The sequence below is a fragment of the Notolabrus celidotus genome, chromosome 9 (assembly GCF_009762535.1).
Source record: "Notolabrus celidotus isolate fNotCel1 chromosome 9, fNotCel1.pri, whole genome shotgun sequence".
Lineage (NCBI taxonomy): Eukaryota > Metazoa > Chordata > Actinopteri > Labriformes > Labridae > Notolabrus > Notolabrus celidotus.
This window is the reverse complement of record NC_048280.1, coordinates 17,889,027-17,914,329: the sequence shown is the minus strand read 5'-3', so window position 1 is coordinate 17,914,329 and position 25,303 is coordinate 17,889,027. Positions and strand designations below refer to the sequence as shown.

The 25,303-nt window shown below is 40.6% G+C and overlaps 1 protein-coding gene across 1 annotated transcript; it reads right to left on the bottom strand.

Annotated features, from left to right (window-relative positions):
* Positions 1 to 255: 255 nt before the first annotated feature.
* LOC117819377 (transforming acidic coiled-coil-containing protein 1-like) lies at positions 256 to 14,314 on the bottom strand. Its single transcript, XM_034692691.1, is given in 17 exon segments — positions 256 to 2,076; positions 2,196 to 2,316; positions 2,434 to 2,540; positions 3,011 to 3,144; positions 3,147 to 3,170; positions 3,410 to 3,453; positions 3,632 to 3,650; positions 3,653 to 3,707; positions 3,808 to 3,902; positions 3,905 to 3,974; positions 5,126 to 5,140; positions 5,142 to 5,173; positions 6,376 to 6,457; positions 6,558 to 6,612; positions 8,353 to 8,761; positions 12,178 to 12,269; positions 13,854 to 14,314. Coding segments are annotated over 17 exon segments (1,548 nt in total). The 5' UTR covers positions 13,964 to 14,314; the 3' UTR covers positions 256 to 1,992.
* Positions 14,315 to 25,303: the final 10,989 nt, after the last annotated feature.

Below are 25,303 nucleotides of genomic sequence, written 5' to 3'. Positions count from 1 at the left end.
ACACACTGATCGTCTGAAGTCTGAAGTTCTTTAATGTAGGTTCAATAGAGGTGATGCTGGCAAAAAATATAGCGCCCCAGCTTTGATTCACTCGCAGATAATTTGTGAGTGTGTGTGTAAGTTGGCTTATTTAGATGTAAGCACTGAGTGTCCTGATGAGCAGTACTGAAGCTGAAGTCATCACACACAGTGAACAAACAGCACAAAGGAAACTGTGAAAACACAAGGAATTAAATAAGAAAAACTGACAATACAGAAATTATATCTAATTTTATTCAAGCAAATGTACACACACTCTTGCTTTCTGTCTGTATCTCTGCTTTAAATATACATATACAGTACAAAACAGTAATCAAAGAAAGGGACTGAAGTGGTAAACAGTATTTCATAAGACAAAGACTAAGCAGCTGTGTAACAAGATGGAGCATGAGATTAGAATGGCACAAATATGAACTGTGGCACACAAGTGGGTTGGATTTTTAGGAGGATGTACAAGGTGCTTAGGAGACTGGGCATCAAACAAACTTTGTTCAAATTGTCCCAGACTCCAAAGGACTGAGTGCTGACAACTGAAAGAGCCAAAAATTGAAACTAAATCCTCTCCCAGATTCTCTCAGCTTCTTTGACCACACATATCCTGATTGAAATCTCAAGGTTGCAGGAACTTCACGCTCCTTTGCTACTTGTTAAAGAAAGTTCAGTCTTTATAAAATAGAATGTATGTTATTTTGTTTTTTCATCAACCAGAGTAATAACTCAGGTAACACACAGGTACTAGTTCTGAAACCTTTCAGAACCCTGGTTTCTGAGTCGACATCATCAGCAAGGTCTACTGCTGAATCTGCTACCTTATAAATGTGAAGCAATAAAAAAATAACATGCAAAGAAACAGATATTTTGAAGAAAAGCACTGGCTGTGCCGGAAACACATTAAAGAAAATCATAGAATCTCTAACAAAGCCGTCACTTTGTTTTTCCTCTCAGTCTGTGACAGTGATGATTTGAAAAAACTGAATAAAAACTACTGAATTATGCAGCACTTGCAGAACTTAAAATAGTTTAAACATCTTAAATTTAATCTAGACTCACTGTCTGGAAACTTGGCAAAAGAGTGAGCATTTAGTGTTGACTTTTCTCTGTCTACTTTAGTATGAGTGATCTCTGATTTTGTGGCTCAAACAACACAATTAGACAAAGCTGGTACAGTCACAGCTAAGTCCGTGATTGTCAGGTTATTATACTTCAATGTGGCTGTTTCTCTGTGCAAACTTTAAGTATGTAAAGCTGTGAATTATCTGAAGTTTTACTGACACCTGGTCCAGACTCAGTCTGGCTTCAGTGTTACTGCTGAACAATCTAAGGCCTCAAACTAAGGACAACCATGTTTCCTTTAACAACCCTAAATCCTTCCCTCCAGCTCTTGAACAGCTTGATTTGACCTCTTGTTGAGCAACAAAACACCCCTGAGCTTTCCATATTTAGAGTATTTACTTCTTCAAAATATACATTTACTAGATTGTTACTTCAAAACAATCCTTGTCAAAGCTCATCATAACAAACTGTACGCCTTAATGTAGCTCCAAAACAACCCCTGCCTGAATGATGTCATCCAGCACGCGGAGCTGCTGGCAAATTAGCTGTTAAGCTGGTGGGAATTTAAGTTGAGTCACAAGCAGGTTGTTGTACACTGGTACGATGGACGGAAGCACAGGAGGTCCAGATGGCCTCATTATGGCCAGAAATGCAGACAAACAACACAACCATAAACACTGAGCAGGGTCCCATCTTAAACAATAGTTGGTATGTAAAGAATCTTCTTGATTCTGGTCATAAGTAGTGCAATTTTAGTACACAGGAAGTTACTTTTGACATCTGTACACGAGCTGTCTCTGATGCAGGATGTCAGAGGATATGAGAGCGGCACCTCTGCTAGGGGGACATGCACAGGGTGTCACTGTTGAAAAGGACTGGAGGGACTGAAAGAGCTGATACCTAAAAAGTGTCTCTCAGTCTATTTTCCCCCATTTTGGCAATCAGCTCATCGCAGATCTTTGTGAGTTCCTCCATCTCTTGATTCTGTAACGACAAAACAAAGGACAAAGAAGCACATTGAATACATCTCAATTTAATTAAAAGTATAACTGCATACTGAAGTTTCATGTAAGGCAGGCATGCTGGAAAATGATGCCCATTACCTTCTGCAGCAGAGATTGTTCCAGAGACTCGTTCTTCATCTGTTCTTTCCTCAGACTGGCGGTCAGTGCCATGTTCTCCGAGCCGGCCTTTGCACGCACCTGAGCGATGTCCTCATTGGCTCTGAGAGATGCAACAAATAAGTGAAATTAACAGATATAAATACATAACCCTGTTCAAGTATTTAACTTTGAAGTCAACTAGACAGAAAAGGGTTATTTCCTTTCAGTGATTACATACTTGTCTAATTTCTCCTCAGCATGCAGTTTCAGTGTCTGGTATCTTTGCTCCTCCTGCTTGACTCTGGCCAGATACTCCTGAGCACACTTCTTAAGCACCTCTTCGTTCTGTTAGAGGAAAGAAAAACACTTCTGTTATTTATGGTATTTTTTCTTCGAAAGTAGGGTGTTCTTAATATTTAAGTCTTGAAACTGCAGTAATTGTCTACTGGCAGCTGCCCAGTTTAAACACCACAGCTTTTTGTATGCACACAAGCTGGTGCTTTTAACCAAATGTAGGTCAACCCTGGTCAAAATTTAGGGTTGAAACTGCTTCAGTTGAGTTTTTTCTGCATCATTTAATCAATTAAATAAATCTCTATTAACTGATTGAGAGATTAATTTCTTTAATATAAATTAGAGCTGCTCCGACCGCTTGGCAACCACAGCCCCTAATCACTGGATACTTTCAACCTTACTCTGACCTCAATCCCCTCACAACTTCTGCAACTGTTAGCTGATGGCTTGAGCTCACAGCATGACACTGACACTTTTTTTGAATAATTACCAAGACATGAATGTGTCTTATGACTCCTTACTTTCTTAAAACCCTCCAGGGTGCTCTTCATGTTTTCATAACGCCGAAACACGTCAGAGAGAGAGCGCTCCACTGAGTTCAGGTCTGAAAGGGCAGCGTCCTTCTCTGCAATGACAGCCTGCAAAGCCTTCTGGAACTCGCGTTGTGGCGCTGCTCGTCCTCTGAAAGACAAAAGAAGATAGTTTAGTATGATTGAATCTCTCCGTGAATTACGTCTGATAAAGGTGACTGCAAAAATCATTGCATCTGCCACATAATCAGAGAGTTGAGTTAAAAAAAAAACAGTTTTTATGACACTCAAAATTAGGCAGCTAGTAAAATGTATCATTACATTAAAGACATGGCTCAGATCTGCACATATGATTGCATAGTTAAAATGTTGTGGTAAATTACAACTCACCAATCATCTGAGCGATTGTCTTTTCATATTCTGCAACAATTTTCCTGTAATCAAACAAAGCATATAATCATTCTTAATTAATCTCATGATAGATTGATGGGTTTTGATTACTTTTTGTATTACAGTTAAAACCCCAAACTCTTGTTATTCTAAAAGACCAGAAAGTGGAAAATCTTGACTTTTTTGATTAGGTTAATACACATGAAGCATCTGTTCTCTGACCTCATCTCAGTGACTTCTGTCTGCTGCTCTCACACTTTTTCTTCCAGTCATTGGCCTCCACCTCCTTAGTGATGATCTAAAGAAGGAGATGACTATGGTGAACAAAACTCAAAGAAAACCTTGGTAAACACTAACGCACTCCACTGAGGGGAAAACAAAACAAGCTGATGACATACTTCATGTTGGATCAGTGTGATTTATGTTGTACCTCCTCTCTAATTGAGGGTGAGAACAGCCTGTTTTTCTGCCTCACTGATGCAGATGGAATCCGAACTTGACTTCCTGTTTTCTGCATTTCAGTTCCCCCTGACTTGTTCTTCAGCTTGCACGGATCCTCAAACTGCTAAGGATGGAAAATATGTTATTTGAACCTACATCTTTCAAACACAGTCAGTATATAATCCAAGGCAACCATACATACTTTTCAGGGAATTATAGAAATAAAAATAATGTGTCTTTTTATATTTTTACCAAGTAAATATCAAATTGATTAAAGGCCTCACTTCTACAAATGCTCTTCCTGTCTTAAAAAAGTGTGCCTTACAAAGTGTCTTAAGTGTGCTTAAAAGTGAAATGATTTCTCTGATGAACCACAAATAATTCTTTTTTGGATTGCAACTCTGAACCAGATTCATACCACATCAAAAGATTCTAATTTTACTTGAAGACTTAATATTTACATAGTTTTGTCTTAGTACAACTATAAAAGTCTGAGACATACCACACTAATGCAGCAGGATTATTCTTCACTTAAAGTTGTTAGACTTGTTTAGGCTGGACATACTTAAATTCCCTCTCTCTCTGTGTCGCTGTATTCCTGTTCTTTCCCCGACCGCTGATCTCTGTTTTGAGGTTCTTTGAAAACATATTAATATTATTATGACTATTATACTGCTCTTAGTTACATTCTATAGCCCCATAAGCCCATTGCCTTACAGTGAGGTGACAATCTCAATCCTTCTACTCCCCTTGTTTCTCATCCTCTCTCTCAGCTTGTCTTTCCATGGATTATGTCAGTCATGTTTTAATCACTCGAAGCTAATCTAAATCCATCTGTCACTTGAGTACATTAATAACCCTGTGAACACAAAGTACCTCCTGCTGCTTTGCAGAACAGTACAGCCGTCATGTCATGCAGGCTAATATGCTACAGCTTTATAGGTGATTCTTAAACTAATCAATGGTAATACAGTATACTAAAAACATTATTATGTAATTAATACAGTTAAAATCAAAACTCAATAAGTACATGCTGCTTAAAATGTCTCAGTAACAAGTGAAATATAATGACAGAACATGTTGGGACTTGTCAGAGCTGCTCTGATGGTGACAGAGAACGTAGTGGTACAAATCAGTGCTTCATCTCCACCTGGTGGTCACTGCAAGCTCACACCCAATCACAGCTGCTTTTACTGTTCTTGATAAAGGAGCTTAAACATGATGGAAGACATGCATCTGTGTACAACCTTCATGATAGATGATATGTTTACTCACCGCGGAGCAGCAGTCCTGAGTCCTCAGGTTGTGATGCCTCATGGCAGTCTGGAAACAGAAGAAAGCATGACATGTTTTAAAAAGATGAGGGTGACAAGTTTTAATACGTTTTAAAACAAAACGGATTTCCCATGGACATATAATACTATTGAAGATACATCAAAGTCCCTGATTCATCACATCAGAGGAAAAAAGTTAATGTTTCTGCCATAAATAAAAACTTTTTTTTCATATGTCTAACTTAGCTTATTTTAACCTCGCTTTAAATGCAAATTTTAATGTAATTTTCTATATATTCTAATTTTCCTTTTCTTTCTATGTGTCATTATATTTGTCATTTTAATTATGTTCTTTATGCTTGTCTGAATGTTACCAATGCTTTTAATGGTATAACGTAAAGCACATTGAGTTGCCCTCCTGTATGAAATGCGCTATACAAATAAAGCTGTCTTGCCTTGCCTTGCTTCATGTGGTTAATTAAAGTGTTATCAGGAAATATTTTCTTTCTAATTCTATCTTTTTTCACAATAATTAGGACTCAATGAGCATCTATGAATAGTAAAGATGAAAATAAAATATTTTTTTTGAATATTCATCTCACAATTACACATTTCTTTGTTTATTCATTGTTTCAAATTTATACAAATATCAGTTATGTATGCCTTTCTAATTTCCATGTGTGGACACAAATCCTCCTCCTCCCAAAAAACATATATATAATATATATATATTATATATATATATCTATATATATATATATATATATATATATATACATACAGTATATGCCTTCAGGAACCATAACACTACAGGCTACTGCACTGAATGCAGTGATTCACTGTTATGAAGCATGTGATTCAGACAGTAACTCTAGCTGAGTCACATGCAGCCTGAAGGCACCTGTGAGGAAGAGCTGTTTTGGTGTAAATACACAAACATTCAGATCACAAGAAGGCACAATAGAGCAAACTCACTGGACCTCAGCTCTGAACGACTCTGCTGTCATGGTGTTTGTGAAACTCCATGTTAATAATTACTGTTTCGCAAGGAAGGCAGTATAAAAGGCTCCCTGTCCAGTATTGATCCAGGGAAGCTAAAGCATGATGTCAAACTTTAACATCTGAGCTGTGTACATCAGAGGCCCACGCTGCACGGAATAATCAGTGATCCATTCCTGTATCAGTGTGTGCCTCAAGCATGCAGACATGTGAATAACATTAAAATCAATCTTCACTGATTCTTGTACTCACTGCTTTCGTCCTTGTCTGGTTTGACACCTACGCTGCTCGCCAACTTCTCTTCATCTGTGGCGTGGTCTCTGTGATGCTCATCCTTTGAAAAACAAGTAATATCAAATAACTGGTTATAAAAATAAATCCAGTAACACCTCCACTTGAGATCAATGATCAGAAATCCCATTATAATTCCTAACCTGTCCGCTGAGGTCCTTCTGCATGTGCTGATTTGGCTGAACTTTACAAGAGTTCCTGAGAAAGGTCAATAACAAAATCAATGTCATTACAATTCAGATCAATATCTGTCTGGATGTTGCAAGCATGGGCCGGTGTATTGATGAAAGGCATTGATGACAGTCACACCTCATTGCTCTGCTGTGTGTGCGTTGCATGCTCTGCTAAAAGTGCAGAATCACAAAGAAGAAAAAGCTGATTAATGAATAAAGAATACAGTGAAGATCGAGCAAATTACTGAAATAATAATGAAAAATTGTCGCCAAATCACACAGGATCACAGGTTAAAACTCTCTTTACTTTATAAACTGACTTTTTTTAAATTTAGGTCAAATGGATGACACTTCAGGCTGTGGAGTGGGCCCAGACTGTGACTTATTTAAGAGAAGCAAGAGCTAAAGCTTAAAACACACGCATGGCACACAGTACTTACAACAGAACACAGAGGAAATGGACTTGCTCAGCAGTCCTGATGCCACACAGAGAGAAGGAAAACACAATGACAGGTTTGGAAGGAACGGGAAGGAAAGACACAGGAGAGGATGGGTTAAGTTTAACACAAGGTGAGGGTAGAGTTATTAAAGTGAAGGGAATGAAAAGGTCAAATGTAGAGCGGGACAGTTTGAGGATTGACAGGAAAAATAAAAACCTTCGAGAAACTCATAAACTAAATAGTAGTAGAAGATGACTATATATATATTCACATTGAATAACAAAAATACTTTGGATATCTGGAAATGATTGGAGAAGGTGACTATGTTGGTATTTGATGTGCAATTAGTCTGCCCTCGATGTCTAATGAACGTCATGTATGATTATGAAAAGTTTGTGAAATTAAATACTTTACATGTTAACCTCTAAACATCACCAAGAGGAATGGGAATGCTCTCTTTTTTCTCTTTCTCTTTATTTACACTCTTTGTTTATTTACCCTGTTTCTTCTGTTTATCTTCTTTTTTGTTTGTACACTTTATTACTATTATGTCTTTATTTAATATCATTTTTGTATTTTTTTATTTTTCTCTTTGTTGGTTTTGTATAACTTATAATAATTTGTTAACTTGTGGTGAACAAAGAAATACTGAAAAAATGCAATAAAAAGCTGAATGACAAAAAAAATAAAATCTTTGGATAAATATTAACTTCCCATTTTTAACATAATTAATCTAGAAAACGTATGGTTCAGATAAATATCTAAAATACTTGTGGTGGTTAATCAAGTCAGTCATCACACTGACGAAGCGATGGGCAAACCATCCAACAGATTGGGACTGGATTGCAGTTGTTAACAGAATAAACTGTAGGGAGAAATCACCTGTTACAAATGTAGTCCAAAAGCACCACCCATGGAAAAGTACTATGTTGCCCAAAACAAGGGTATAGCTCCAAAATATTTAAATACAGTAAAGTTAAACCATGTTTAAATCTAAAATATAATTATCTCAAAATATAATACACTGTTTTTCCACTCAGAAAACTGTACCATATTGAAATCACAAGGGGGCACTGTTTGACCATGTAGCTTCTCTATGTACATAGAAAAACTCCCCTAACTTGGGATTTGTGAAGTAATGCAAACATGACATGAACAACTGTGACTGAAAACCAAACTTAATGAAACTGAACTTAAGAGAGAGCTTAGTACAAGTAAATATAACAATGAAGAAAGGATGGATGTGCAGGGATAATCAACTACCGACAGAACCTTTGAAGACACACATTAGTCACTGGCAGTAAAGCCTCTTCTATTTCACTTACGTGATGATCGGGCTGTGTTTTGCATTTGAGTTCATGTTGCCGTTAAGCAAATCAGGATCCACACAAATGCCATGAGTGGGGATCAAGTTTGAGTCTGGGCTGGAGTCAGACGTCACAGGAGCCTCATCGTCCACTTCTGAAGGATCAGGTTTGTTAAGCGGAGAGAGGACCAACAGCGATGGGGGCCTTTGGGGTTGAGGCAGGGGAAGAGAGCTGGATGGAGAGAAACCCTCACCAGGACTAGATTTGCTGCAGAGGGTCAGGTTGAGGTTCTGGTCCAAACCAAAGCTGCTACCATTTTGTGAGGAGCTGGTAAGGTTGTTTAAGGAGTCGACGTCTTGGGATGACACTGGACCGATGTTCTGGTTGGAGTTCTTGTCAAGGAAGTGGTTTGTAACATCAGGATGAGCTGTGGAAAGGAAGACAAGGTAAGGGAACATGTAACAAGGCTGTGCACAGCAGAGACTGGTTGTGGACTCACTGCCATGTCGTCACGTATTAAACTGATACAGAGGAAACTGTACATTAAGAGTTGCTTATTTAACACCCAACTGTGGGAGTATGCCTCTGCGTTTTGGCAGCAAAGAGAAAACACTGCAAGAGTGTTGAGAGTTATTTAATTACTTAAGGTGCAGGCTGGCCAGCAAAATAATGAGCTGAAACTTCCTATCAAAGCTCTACAAAAACGCTGAAGGGGTGGTTATTTTCTCTAGGCTTCTTCTTAGGACCCTTTTCAGGCTTAGCATTGTTTAGCAGGAAGTATATTCCTGGAAATAAGAATAGGACTCAGGAGAGAACCTCACTGGTATTTTTCTTGTTTTTGGAAACACTGGAACAAATCCCTTTTCATGTTTTAATCAAAATGAATGTGTAAACTGTATTTATGTGATCTTTTTTTTCTTGCTGGACAGGTATTTTACTTATTTCTATTCTTTTATATTATTTTGTGCTGATATGGACCTATGGGTCTGAAATGAAGTATATCATCATATCTTCATTATCATCATAACAGCAACTGTGAAATTATTGTGAGAAACGTTGCAGGAAAAAAAACTAAGAGCTGATCTTCTTTTCACAAGTGTCACCTCCCTAAATCAAGGAAACTGAACATTCCACATCCTGCTGCTTCATAATGACTTTATCATCCATTCATGGATTTTAACTTTACACCATGGCCTCTACATCCTCTGCTAGAACACTTAAAATGGCTGCTGGCTTCCTCTCTAAGCACTTCACATCCTGTGTCCTCACATATCCCGTTAACTGCTAGCTGACGACCACAGCAGCAAGCTGCTCTCAGTTGAGTCACACGGCTGCTAAAACACAAGACTCTCTGTTCCTGAAAAACACTCCCACACACACTATAAAACTCACACAGCTACAAACGATAATAAAACTAAAACACCCTCTACCTTCCTATAGTTCTCCCCTCAACATGAAAACAACATGAATGAAGAGCTTCTCACATCATTTGTCATGAGTGATGGCTTTTGTGTGATTTGTTACATCATACAGTCAATGAATGCAAGTTTGTGTAAGCGTCTGCTCAAAATCTGGGTACTTCAGACACAAATACACCCTCGAAGACGAGGAACAGATGCAGAGCAACCACACCCAGTCAAACAGAGCACACACCACCACGTGGCCTAGCAACAAAAACAACATCAGGCTTTATAGCAGTTTCACAACCCAAGAAAAAGAGGAAAAGGAGACAGGAGGGAAGTGAGAGACACACAGGTAGATTAGATAGATAAATAGCTGTATAATGTTTCAGTCAGGGTTCAACAGTACGTACAGTTAGATTGTGGCCTGTTGTTGTTCACATGAACAGACAGACTCCCCCCTGAGCTGTTTGAGGCTAATTAAAGGGAAAATAAATATCAGTTTCCCCACACAGCTGATCTTTTATTATGAAAGTAACCCACATATTGTTCAGAGTACGTGACTCTTTCAGCATAAAAAGGAGACTATCTACGGTCATTAATAACGCATAAATCTGTCTTTTATTAACCAGCCGAGTGTCCCATATGTCCGATATCAACAAGCCAATCAATCAGAAGCAGGCAGACCAATCTCATAATGTATTCACAGCTTATGTCAGAATCATGTTGGCAAACAGAAGTGCAGAGATGATTCACTGAAGTCCGTGTTTGTGGGTGACAGCAGGGGAGTGGGAGGGGGCTTTCTACCACACAGCAGTGCACCTTTTCAGAAGCTTCAAACACTCCACGCTCATACACTAACCACTGATCAGCACATTTACAAGTCTGTGCCCAGCAGGAGAGCGCTCATATACATTCCTGATAATTCATGTTTAAAAGAAAACAGTAAACTGATCCTGTGTAATCATTATATGACCTAAACAGAAAAAAATAGTCTCTATGCACAGAGTTATATAAAGGATTATTGCAAAAAAAAAAAACACAATGTGATATTTATCTCCAACATGAAGCTCAGATACTGGTAAATGCTCTGTGTACCAGGAAGTAGACTATAGTTGTATCAAATGAAGGGAAGCTGAAATGTTGACCATGTCAGTTTCCTGATCAAACAGCATCAGAATAGACATTCATAGTAAAAATATGGTGGGACACAAAGCCATATTTTTAAGCTACATAACATGTTTGATTACACCTTAACTGCAGTTAGACAGCAGCTAATGTTATGTTTCAACTTCTATACATCACTACAACAGGAATGTGAGCCGTCAGCCTGTTCTTAGCTAACTGTCGTATTAGCTTGTTACTGGGTGTTACCGCTAACCACTGTCTGGCTGTAGCTGTTGTTTTATAAATTAAGTAGTCATTACTTGAAATAAGGCGAGAGTTTCCTTTGAGTGTCTACTGTTTGTTGTCTTTCAGGCAGCTGATCAAGCTATACAATGTGAAATAACTATTGTCAAATAGCCATTATAACTTACAACTATGAGCATAGCTGTACGAATAATAATAACCACTGATGTTCCCACCCTGTGCATGAGAAAATTGTTTATACATATTTTTTATATTCACAAGACACTCCAAAAATTGGTAACATTCAGACTCAAGCAATCTGAACATTCAGGTATGATTGGAGATTAGCGAAATATGTTCTTCTTTCCTATCTGAAAAATTGCTGAACAGCATACAAACAGAAGAAAGCTGCTGTTGAAAACCTGAGTAAAAGGTACTTCCAATGAGAGACGACACAAAGGCCAATGAATACAATCAACTTTATCCTTTGATGAGCATCCTATCCTTAAAGCTACGGCTGTCTGAGCCAAGTGGCAACCTCCGGTCTCAAACTATGAAGCCCATGCGGAAGTGTTCTAAACTGCAATACATTGAGAATCCGCTTGAGGCTGGCTGCAGAAACACAGAAAACCACATATACACCAATTCAAAAAAGACGATCTTTACAGCATTAATAAAGATGTTTACAGCCTGGTTCAAAAAACGACTTGGCTCTACGTAGCTAATTTCTCTATGAGCACACACTGTACGGGGGGTTAATTTTTTTCTAACGCGATGGTTCAGAAGATATTAAGATTAAGAGTTTTTGCCCAAATAAGGACATGACTGACTTGACTCCCGGACGGGAACACATAGCTGTTGGCTAAGAGGCTCAAACTCCGCCCCTTCACGTCACACTCTGCCTGGTTGAGTTCTGCATTTCCAATATGGCTGCCGCCGTTGATTGGTTTCAAAACAGCGCTCAGGAACAGACGGATGACGTCATTTTTATACAGATGCCATATTTTATACAGTCTATGGTCTGAGCTCACTCTCTGTGCTGATCACAGAGATTTGTCCAGAAAACTGGCTCTGTAAATGTGAGTCAACTCACCTGTTTGGTTGGTGATGTCCAGTTGGCTCAGCAGCTTCACGACACCTGGAGACTCTGCCTCTGGAGTCTCAAAGTTCCCCTCTGAGTCTGAACTGTGGAGAGAAAGAGAAAGACCTTAATGAATCGTCAATGTTATCAATTAACAGCTGCATGTTTGGCAGGTTATCAGGAGCTTAAATGTCCAGGTTGGTTGCATTCCCTGATTTGAAGCCGTGAGAATGCTTTTCAGAGAGCAGCTTGCTATCTCTGAGAACAGAGAGGCATTCAAATGTTCACTATATGATATAACAATAGGGCTGTGGCTGTGTGATTCATTCTAACAAACAGGCATCAACTTTCCAACATCAATCCCTTGTTTTCTTGAAGTGACATTGAAACAAAAGGTTTCCGAGTTCAAAGCAGCTCGAAGTAAACAAGCTGCTTTTATTTTAAAGGAAGTCAGTGGAAGGGAGAGGAGAGGAAGTGGAGTCCTTCAAGGCCACCTGCATCCTTTGCCCCTCTAATAGGACACACTGAAACCAGCCAGACGCATTCATCCAAACAGACACACACATACACACACATTCACTCACGTACACACATAACACAGAGTCTTTTGGTCTGCTGTGTCAGCTGCTTAGACAGCCAGCCCAAATTTATTTCCAAACAGTGGAGAAACAGAAAGGAAGGGAGACGGGGAGAGTGAGAGTTGATGTGGTTTTGTGTGTGTGCATCTGTGTGTGTGTGTGTATACCCGTTCCCAGGCTCTTGAACGCACATCAAAACGTCCGCACTCTAATGAAAAACAACACACAAGGAGCAGAGCGCTCAGTGCCAACACCCAACCACACTCCATCTCTGATACCATCTCACCCTTTCACACACTCTGCAGCTCTCTATACAAGACCGCCACACAGAGCTAATCCTAATATACATAAAGCACCCCCCACCCTTCACACAGACACACACACACACAGAGACACTGAATCACGTCCCAGTGATGGCCCCAACGGCTGCTGCGATCCTGGACGGTTACTAAGAAACTAAAAATGGACAGCAAAAGAATCAAAAGCTCTAGAAACAGTGTTTTTTTCCCCTTCCCCCAACTTCAGCAACTTTTTTTTTACAAGTGCCAAACATCCCTCACACACTATGACACACACACACACACACACACACTCTCTTAAAAACAGGCCTCAACGGTCACATCCTCTGAATTTGCAGTCAGATAAAGGAACAGGGTGAAGCACAACAAAATCAGGGATTTGCAGAGGGTGTCTGTATTTTCACAAAGTAAACAATATTAAACAAGAATCTATTTTCAGCATGACACAACCACTGATACACAGTTTTGGAAAGAATCTGACATTATATCACAGCATCAGTCAGTTTGTCTGCGTGGGTTCATCAGCCACCTGTCCGTATGACTCAGGGGAATCTTCACACAGACACCCGCACACTGTCAATCTTGTGCTTTTTAAAACTGAAGCAAATACAGAATCTCTCTCTCTCTCTCTCTCTCTCTCTCTCTCTCTCTCTCTCTCTCCTCTCCTCTCTCTCTCTCTCTCTCCTCTCTCTCTCTCTCTCTCTCTCTCTCTCTCTCTCTCTCTCTCTCTCCTCTCTCTCTCTCTCTCTCTCTCTCTCTCTCTCTCTCTCTCTCATATGCACACACAAACATTGTGGCCTAGCCCTCTTACTTTGCCTCTCCATCATCCTCGGGTCCTTGCTGCCCCTCGTTCTCCCCCCCATTCCCAGTCACTGCAGACCATGTCCATTTGGCCCACTGGACAGGGGACAACCAGGACATTTCTGCACCACGTTTAGTCTTAAAAAAAACTGCTGCGACTCTGAGATCTATCGGTAAACTTCCTCCTCCTCTGGATTACTGAAGACAGTCACAGCTGAATCCGTATGGTTGTTTGTGTAACTGTAAAAAAAAGAGACTCCCAAAAAAGTAGCTGTGGATTTGCCGTCTCTCTCTCCTGACGTCTGCTTTGGCCCGCTCCTTTTCTGTATGGCGTGCTCACTTCCTCCTCCGGCTCAGCGACTCAGCGCTGTCATCCTGCTCCTCTTCACTGTTGATGCTCGTGAGAGAGAAACGTGCCTCACGCTGCTGCTGCTGCTGCTGCTGCTGCTGCTGCTGCTGCTGCTGCTGCTGCTGCTGCTGCTGCTGCTGCTGCTGCTGCTGCTGCTGCTGCTGCTTGTGTTCGGTCGCTGCTTTGCTCTCCACAGCACTGACTCACACAGTGCAGATTACTGGAGCATCAGTAGTCACTCCTCTCTCCCCTCCCCTCTTCCTCCAACCCTCCCTCCCTTCCTCTCTTTCTGTCTGGGTGGACGATCAGCTGGTTCACAGACATCAGGCTCGCTCTGCTCTTGCGTGTTTGTGGACTCGCTGGCAGAAGTTAACTCTCCCCTCCATGATTCTTTCAGAGCATGTTGACTGTGTGGGGAAAGAGGAGGGGGCACAGAGGAGAGGCAATGCTTCCTGTTTTAAGAGCAGAGAAGCGTCTGGTTACTCTAGGACAGACAGACTGCCAGACACATGTGTCCTCAGTAAAGAGGAAAGAGGAGAACACAGTAGAAAGGGAGTAACATGAGGGCAACAGTACAATTTTACAGTAAAGGAAGATTAGATAACATTGAGGCTCATGGTGACTCAAAGTACAGACACATCCTTCATCAGGAAGTTTAGCCTTAAAAGTTAAGTTAAATTCAGGTAAGTCTGAACCTCATAATTTAACACCTTTTCAAGTGTAAGACATCCTCTTGGAGCACTGTCGCACAAACAGATCTCTTTATATAATTTTATTCAACAGGACTGGATTGAATCTTAGTGTTAACTGACGGACTTATGGGTTCTTGCAGCCCAGGTGTGAAAGATAATCTGAGTTATTTATTTACTCGGCAGCTCCCAGCAGGAGCAGTGAATGTCTGTGATTTTGACACAAAGCTAACTAAAAACACTTTCCCGGAAAGGACAAAAGGAGACAAGAGCTAAAAAAGTTATTTTAACAAGGACTCTAAAAATTACCTTGAATAGTCACCACAAACCACACAGACAGATAACATCTGAAATTTAAATTTAGCCCATAATTCCAGGATGTGTGACCAAACCTACAGAGGGACTATTGTTCAGTAAAAATAACCAGGTCAGGCAGCAAACTAATCAATACGGCAAGCCTAGATTCAGCAGTAATGGTGCAAAAACCCATCAGACTGACAGAAAAGTGGTGTGGAGGAAAGCTCTCCACGCTGCACACACACGCACAAGCACGCACAAACACGCACATTCACACATGTGCCACAAAAGACTGTGGGATGGCTTATGTAACTGTAAGTCCAGGCTTACATCTCTCTATAACACACACAAAGACACACAGACACACACACACACACTCAACTAGGCCAGATGAGATATGTGTTCTCTGAAAATACATGGAGCATGGATAATCTATAAAGGGAGGATGTTTGAGCCATGGTGAATAAAGTAGGAAAAGGTATCAGAGCAGTAGTGGCACGGTTTACTGCTCACACGTGGAAAAAAACAAGGATGAAAAGCAGAAGCTCTGCCCCTGATTACACAGAGCTGCTCCACCGAGAGATGAAAACATGCAAGAACAAACACTCAAAAATAATGTCACACACTGGTGAACACACAGAAAGAGTCTCTGTTCCATCTGTGACTGCTGGCCTGAAAAAATGGAGCCCATTAGAGGTCCGGCAGATGGAAAACAACACTAATTAAAAATGCGTGGTAACAAAGCGATAGCGAGAGGAGGTAAAGAGAGTGAGTTTTTGGGCAGGCCTGGTATCTAAAATGACCTTTTGTTTTCTTTAACGTTCCTGACATTGTCTCCTTTCCATCCTTTGTTTCTGTACTTATCTGTGAGTGCAGCTGAGAGGACAAACCTGTCTGTCCTGCAGAGGACACGATCTGCCAGGAGCTAACAAAACCCCCAAAGCAAGCAACACACTCAGATGTAATGAACATCCTGTGTTGCTGAAACCGTTTACTCTGCTACACCTTGAAGTTATAAACTGGCCTCTGCCATGCTATATAATAACATACAAACAACATGTGTCTTTACAGGCAGAGCAAGGGCATGCAGAGGTGGACAGAATATCCCTGACTGTCTTTCTCACAGAGATGTGAACAACATACAGAGAAGAAAAGGGAAAAAGCATCAGCTCTTATGTAATACCTTCGAGCCACAAATAGCACATAGTGAAACAGTGGCAAACCCGCACCTAAAGTACAACCACATGTGATCTAGAGCTGCCATCTTGGCACACATAGAAGAATTCATACTGCAGCACACAAACTGAGCCCTGGATGTTTTATGTATGTTGGCTGCTGCTTAATCCAACAAGAATGCACATCCTTAATTATCAATTACACTTTGACTGATAGCAGCATGTGAGGTTCTTGTGAGCTAAGAATAAATCAGTGATGACAAACATGTCTGTGAGTCACAACAGAGCTGATGTGATGGTGGATGAGATAACTATGTGTGTGTGTGTGCTCACGGAGAGAATTTAAGAAGCTTCTCAAGTTTCAGAGACTACCCATCCCTCCTTTCAATCCCCTGCATGATGACAGAAGGTTAAACAGCCAGACTGACATTTAGTATAGCACCACCATGAGGTCAACATTTTCCCTGACTCAAACTTTGGTCCATAACAAAGTATGTTGAGAATTAACGGCTGGGTTTACATTACAGTTTCATGGTTATATTTAGACATGCTAGCTGCATGTCACTGAGGATTCCAATGCCAGTCCAACTACTAATAATCCAGACTAAAACATCACTGCAGGTACTGGATGGAGTATCAATCATTTTGTATTTTTTTATGAAGCAAAGAGGATCAATGTGAAATTGGTTACCTGATAAATGTTTGTTGGGCACCATCATTTAGTCAATAAATAAGTAATTAAATATTAAATTTTTCTCTCTAAGCTGTTTTTTTCTGGCATTTTTCCCTTTATTAGATAGGACAGCCAAAGAGAGAAAGGAAATGTGGGGAGCAGAGAGTGGGGATGACTATAGACTGTATAAAATATGGACGTAGTATCCATGATGTCATCTGTTTCTGAAGCACTGTTTTGAGGCCAATCAGCGGCAGCAGCCATATTGCTGCTGTCGAGCGATTGTGACATAAAGAGGCAGGCTTTGAGCCTCCTAGCCAACAGCTACAGTGTTCCCGCCTGTCAATCAAATCAGCTGTGCCTCTCATTGGAAGACTCGTAATCTTAATATCTTTGAAATTGCCACGTTAGAAAAAAATTCACCTCCCCTACAATGTGTGCCGAGAAATGAGCTATCCAGACTACACTCGTCTTTTGTACCAGGCTGTAAACATGTTTATTTCTGCTGTAAAGATCGGCTTTTTTCAATTTGTGTGTATGTGACTTCCGGTACTTCCGGAGCCAGCCTCAAGCGGATCCTCCATGAACTGCAGTTTTTAGCACTTCCACATTGGACTCATATTTTCAGACCGGAGGTTGCCACTTGGGGACGACATGCAGCAAAGAGGACTATATCCTCAGTATATGGGGCGCACGCTTAAACTGGCACCGCAATTTGGCACAATATATATCCAAAATCCAAGTACTAACTAGAACTAGGAAGAGAGAGCACATCTCTCCTGTGTTAGCTTCTCTACACTGCCTCCCCATGAAATCTAAAATAGAATTTAAAATCCTAATTCTGACCAAGAAAGCTCTTAATGATCAGGCTCATTCGTATCTTAAATAGCTCATAGTGCCCTATTACCGCTCTAGAACACAACACTCCCAACATGCAGGCCTACTGGTCGTACCTGAAGTCTCTAAAAATAGTGTGAAAGGTAGAGTCTTCAGCTATCAGACCCATCTACTTTGGAATTATCTACCATTCAGGGTCCTGTAGGTTTAAAACTTTCCTTTTAGATAAAGCTTATATAGGGCTGGATCAGGCTTGGACCAGCTTTTAGTTTTGCTGCTATAGGCTTAGACTGCCGAGGGAACTGGCTCTCTGGCTCCATGTCTTTCTCCCTCTCTTCTCTGTCTGCCTGTCACTAACTTTATGTCTTCATGTCCCATTAAAGTTACTACTACCTACTAACCACAGGTCTTTCTGGGAGTCTCTGAGCTCCCCTGTCTCATAGGCTCCTCTGGCGACTGCTGGCGACGTCCTGCTTCTGTGGAAAGCCTCACAGAGCAGCTAGCTTGGCAGCTAACTATTCTTGTTTCCTCCAGATGGTGAACTATGATGTATTTTGATGGAATAAGGACTTTTGTTCTTTGTCACCATCAGGAAAACTTATACACAGAAAAAAGAGCACAAGTCCTTCTCATCTTTAGGAGCCTGACAACAAAAACTTTGCACTGCTAAGAACACAACAGAGTAATCATCCACTGTATTTCTGTCCAAGGTCTTCATATGGCAACATAATTGTAGCTTTCATTCTTCTTTAAGCTTGCATCAGCCACATTTAAGACTTGGGCACTAACTCTGTTTGATTTTCTGAAATCATTTACAGGAATGGAGGGCTTTCTTTCTTACTTTCTTTCTTTCTACTATAATACACATTTAGTCATCACAAATGTCACCAAATCTTCTATGTAATAAACATGTCAGGGTAGGTGCTCTGGGTCATTTGTCTCAGACTCATTGGTTATGAAGTTAGCATCTTTCTAGCGGGACAAAATGAATGTGTTGTCAAAATAGCAAGCTCTCTGAGAAAGGGGGTTTTCTTTATTAATCCCATATTAGCACTACAGTAATTTAAAGATTCAACAATATAAATCTAATCTGACCCAGATCTTGTTGAAATCTTTGTTGATATGAACAAAGGCAAGGGCACAAGGAAGCTAGTATCAGTTTATATACTAGCTGTTTGTATACAAACAGCTGAGGTGAAAGTGTGGAGAACAGCTGACAGACCATTTTCACATATTTGGAATTGCCCAAAAATCAAGTTGTATTGGGGGGGGGGGAGTAGTTAAGGCATTACAAAACATTTTTGGAACAGGGATTGACTGCTCATTCTCAACAATTTATCTGGGTAACATGCAGCCCAACTCTCAGCTAAGGATAATACTTGCTAAAGATTTTATTAGCAGCTAGCATACAGGCTGTGACACGAAAATGGTTGGAACCCAATCCCCCAACAGAGACTGAGTGGATGGACATTGTGTCTAGTACTGAAAATATGAGAGAATGACTTACTCACTAAACCTAAGAGCAGATAAATGTTTGTGTTACTGGGATTTTTTATTTATTTATTTAATTGCTAAGAACTTTTTAATGATTGTTACTTTATAGGCTCTTGTTTGCTTTATATGTATGTTTTGCACTGTCTACTTGCTACTGTGACACTTGAATTTCCCCGTTGTGGGACGAGTAAAGGATTATCTTATCTTATCTTAAAAGTGGACTGTGTATGAAGTATTGAAGGATTTATAAGCCATTACTACATGAACTGACTGTATTTCCACTATTATAACACATGGATATATAGATGACCTACTGTTTCTGTTTCTGTTTAACTAAGCTGTGTTGTCTGCCTGTTTACAAAAATAAAGTATAAAAAAAATAATAGTAATAATTTTTTGATTTTTCATCTTTTATTTATCAAGCGCCTCTGTTTATTGCCAAACAAATGTATCCAAGTATGCCCTTTACTTTAAAAGGCACTGTTAAGAAACAGACAGTTGAGCTGCGATGGTGCGATCACTAAAATATTTTATAAAAACGCTACAGGTTAATTTGTAGTGTGCTTTCAACTGAAAGCTGCTAGGAAGATATTTGTAATAAAGGAAAGTTGTGGAAAGATTTCTAAGGCAGGCTGGGCTGTGATGCTGCCCTGTTTCAATATGAAGCATGTGGCACCACCTGGGAAGCTTTTATCATGAAGTTTTTCATGTGAGAGAATAATATGAGAGGCATTAAAAGATGATTCCTTTCTGGTATGACAGATAGATACAGACTTGCTGACAGACCACCTGCCTGTCTGTTAGTCCAGTGATTCTCAAATGGGGGTACGGTACGGCAAGGGGTACGTGACTCTTCCTCTTGTTTGACAGAAACAAATCGGTGTGCTCCTTGGGCCATCAAAGGTACTAGCTGCCTCAATCTTTAATTATTTCTGAAAAATATTGCACTACTAAGTATAGAATTTGTGTCATCTTTCATTTAAATGTTAATATGACACTGTAAAACCAATGCATACATTTATTCATGTTATTTCCCCATATTATTTCCTGAACATTTTTATCGGCCATACAAGGCGGTACTTGGCTGAAATTGTTTTTGAAAGGGGGTACACAAGACAAAACGTTTGAGAAACCCTGTGTTAGTCTGTCTGTCCAATTAATGACAGCACCTTGTAAGCTGTATGCTGTTGGCTGGGTCATATTAATGGCTTCTTCAATAACACAGCTCCATCTAGTGTTGATCCTGGACCCTGAACCAGATTATTCGCATGAATAAAATGATATTACATAAAAACACAGCAGCACTGGTGACACCACACCAGGACGAAGAGCAAATGCCCATGAGGGAAGAATGGATGTGAAAGAGAGAGCCAGGGAGATTACAAAACAGGTCTGATGTCACCTTTGGGACCTAAAAGAGAGGTGACAGTATCTTTGCTTCACCATGGAAACCATTTCTGTAGGAGTCCCAGTGTAAGGCAATGAAAACATCCACAGTCAGGGTCAAAGGAGGGTGGCAATGCTGATAACATTTCCCTATCATTAGATGAGTTTTATACTTGAATTCATCTCAAGCATCAACCAGAACACAGCAGGCTCACAGAGAATAACATTTCACAGATGAAATGAAAGTATTTGACACACTTTTGGGATGCTGAGCTGTGGAAGCTCTGCATCTTTAATAGAAAACCCAATTAGCTGCAATCAGAGCAGATAGCTTGGAGTGAAAAGAGTTAGACTGAATGGAGCCGAGGTACTCACCATGCCACAGCACAAGAGAATAACTGAACTGACAGTGGCATGATAAAACAAAAAGAGAAAGAATAAAGGGAACAAGAGAGAAAGAGGGGAGGGGTCTCACTCAAGAGGGAGTCACATACAGACACCAACAGAGCTATTGTTTCATTTCTACAGGACAGAGAAGAAAGAGCACACAATTACCAGACAGTAGTGCATGTTCATTGTATACACATGCACGCACAAAGCAGCCTCCTACTGTTATACTCTCGTTCTTTTCTCTTGCCTTATAAATCCATTTTATGTGTTATTAATTTTTAATTAAAAATGACAGCCATGATTGGTTTCACTGCAACACAAATTGAACACAGAAATATGACCTCTGACAAGCTTATTTGAAGGGTAGGTTTTAAATTGAGCACAAGTTAGCAGTTTCACTTCCGTGATGGTAAACTGTAAGGGTTCTTTATACATAATTCAATTGTGTCTTTTAAAAAATTTGTCTTCATCATATATTTATAATGTGTCACTCCCTCTAAAGATGTGAGAACTTCTGGAGCCCATGTTTACCTGAATTCGTATCACTACACCAAGAAATGAGCTCCAAATTCAAGTCAGTCTCCTTCCCAAGCGAAGGTTTGTGTGGATGTGTTGTAGAGCAGGAAGCACTCTTTACATCAAAGACTGCTCCAGTTAAGACATAAATGATTAAGCCAACTAAAATTAGATCAGAAGCTGGAAACTGTGTTCCCAGGATGCTGGTTGGTCACCCAGTTTTCCCACAGGGAGGACCCCAACCCCCCTGCCCTAACAAAAACACAGATGAAGACTACAATATGCTTATGTCATGAGAGCTCTCAAATCCTTGCCTTTCAGTCACTCGTAGTGTCTCCCTGTCATCTCCAAAAACATCTGCTCATTTCATGGCCGCCCTGCTTCTCATGACTTGATTCACTGAGCCCTCACAGTGAAATTTAAGAAATGAGTGATTGAATGAGGCTTAGTCTGGGCATTTACACGTGACAGCAGAAAGTGTTTTCGCTACAAGGGGCTTACAGAGGCTTTTTAAAATTGGAGAGTTATAGCATCGCTGGGACCAGCTGGGAGGACAAAATAAAAGGCTCATGCTCTGTCACAAAGGATTAGAGAAAAAGAAAGAGAGAGCTCGTTGGTTAAGTGCTTTCAAGCTCTGATGACTGCCTCAGCAACAACGTCTCATTCGCTTTTCCTTCGTTTCTGACAAGATGAGAGGTCCACACGGGCAGCTGCGCTTCATACATCACACAGTGCTTTGAGGATGTCAAGCACACACTGCATGGGTAGACCAGGAAGCAGAGACAGAAATAACTTGTGCAGCTTGTATGATTAAAATACCTCTTTAGAATTAGGGTCACAGCTACATAATTAATAGCTAGCAGCAGCATTATATCTTTTACTATTGTAGCGACAGAATCTGCTGCTGAAATGTCAAACCAATAAAAAAGAGGCTTGGACACTGTCTTGATTTCATGACCATGACCTGATCAGCTCATGTTCATATACACACCTTCTCTGCTAATAGCATTGCTTTGGCTTTTTCCTCTTCCGTTTGGTTTGAATAACAAAACAGTATTCAAACAAGGTAGGCGGGGAAAGTTCTGGCTGCTCTAAAGGAAGCATCAAGGTCTGACCACTGCCCTTCAACCCCTCATCGCCTACTCCTCTCTGATGCGGAAGCACTGAGTTCATAGAAACAAGACGACACAATCCCAAGAGTGAAAGTGATGACTGTCCTCAATCAGCAAGCAACCATTCAGCTGTTTTAAAGCCTGTACATGTCTCCTTGTCTCACTTGCTCACAAAAACACACAAACACAAAAACAAGCATCTCTTCTTACATGCTGCTCGTCTTCCCGGGAGAGCTGACAGAGCCCTTCCTGTTCTGGCTGAAGGAGCCCCCCATGGCAACGGTACAGTCTGTGTTTGTCTCAGGTTTATCCCAGATTCTCTGTCTGTCCTCGTCCCTCTCCAAGGTTTCACCCCTGCCTCTCCTCCAGACAGCTCAGTTCAGCGTCGGAGCCCCTGACGACAGTGCCTCTCATCACTGACTCTGCTGTTATTTCAGTAATCAGCCACTCTCCTTCCCTCGTCTCTTCTCTGCCACTGTCTGCTGATGCTGCTCAGTGTAAATGCTCATGAGAACTACTGAGCACACATGAATAGCTCTGCTTACAGCCCCGCCTCCTCGCTCTACTTTTCCTCACCCTCCTAAATCTCTCTCTCTCTCTCTCTCTCTCTCTCTCTCTCTCTCTCTCTCTCTCTCTCTCTCTCTCACACACAAGAGGCAGATTACACTCAGTTGACAGCCAGTGCAGAGCCTTTGTAGAGGATAGATAGTGAGGTGGAGAGTGCGTGTGGGGAGGACGTCAAAGATCACTAAGCCAACGGAGTTTGAGGGGGTAGATGGAAGTGTGTGATGGGGGGGTATCTGGCAGGGGGTTATTGTTTAAGTATGAAAGACACTCTTCTATTGTTAGTCAGCTGAATGCTAGATCTGGGATCCAGGGGAGGAATGGAGGAGGATGGAGGAGGATGGAGGAGGATGGAGGGAGAGTTGGCGGCATAAAACACAGCCCCACTTGTTGTGCTAAATTCCAACTACCTGCTGAGTCCCTATACCCATTACTGTAACCCCCTAGAGTTGTTATCATCACAATTCACACATAGATATTCACTGTCAGAGCTCTTAGCTGATTTACAAACACTAAATCCTTCATTTGCCACTGCATTGTGATCTCTTACTTTGAAATCAACTTGAACATACATCAAAATCAGGTCAAACAATGCAATCAGTCCCAGCTAAACAAGAATCCTTGGCTTTTTTACTTTTTTACTGTTTTATTTCCTAAATTTAGCTCTTACTATTTTTTTTATTGTTTTTATTTATTGTTATATTGTGTATGATTATATTGTATTTTAATATCTGTACAGCACTTTGGTCAACTGAGGTTGTTTTAAATATGCTTTATAAATAAAGCTTGACTTGACTTGAATAAATGTCAACAAATCACAGAAGACTGTGCAGAATGGCAATAAAAAAGTGTATAGCAACTAAGACAATGTTTTACCAACAGTCTGAGGTAAAACCTGCTGAATCACTGATCCATTAGAACCCTCAAGGGTCAACAAAGCAGAATCTGATTATAGAAGGAAACATACCTCCGGATTCAAGCCTGTCCCATCCTATTAGTCTCAGTTGACACAACAAAAATCGGCTGAAACCCCTAAGAGAACTGGGAGGTCAGGTGATGGTGCCCAGCAGGGACAGGCCCGCCTTTGAGAAGAAATGAGAGGCTTTGGTCCACTGCATAGCTTCCTCCTACTGACATGAATCACGAGGCTCACTGAAAGGGTCTTAATTTCTAAAATCCATGCTGATTTATACAAACTTGGCACAACAACGCACACATCAAGCGTGGCTTTGTGTGGCTCCATTTAACCTTCAATGTAAACCATAGATGTAAACACTGCTCTAACCACTTGATGGCTCGTTATTTGTTTGCGCCAATTCTGAATATCTACATGCATTTCACGTTTAAACCTTTTAATAAACAAAATGTAGGAAAATGTCTTGACAAAAACATTTGAAACGAATGAAAAAAAGGAAAGTTTCACTTGCCTCATGACAGTTGCGGCTGTTTAATTCAACCGCTCCAAGTGATGGTAGGCTGCGGTCCACAGGACTGTGTATGCTCTCGCGTGATTTGGCACAATTAAAGCCAGGGGCGTCAAACTCATTTCAGTTCAGGGGCCACATACAGCCAAAGTTGATCTGAAGTGGGCCGGACCAGTAAAATCAAAACATAATAACCAATAAATAATGACAACTCTAAATGTTTCCCGTTTTTTTAGTGCAAAAAAGTACAAGTACATTCTGAAAATGTTCACATTTAATGAACTATCTTTTTACAAAAACAGCTGTTGTATTTTTTGCCATGATGAGTCTCATAGTGGGTAAACTTGTTCATTATTCAGTTCCAGCATGAACAGTTTGCTCGCTAGACAGTGTTGTATGCAGGTGTGTAGTGCTAGTGTTAGTAGTGACAGAGTGCACCTGTAAAACACCCACATGTATGGTAAGCACGCGCACAATATGTGGTTCCTTTCGAAGATTGTGGATCCGCCGTTCCTACTGTGAAGAGTTCATAAGTCCCGGAGCGCTGTTCAGGT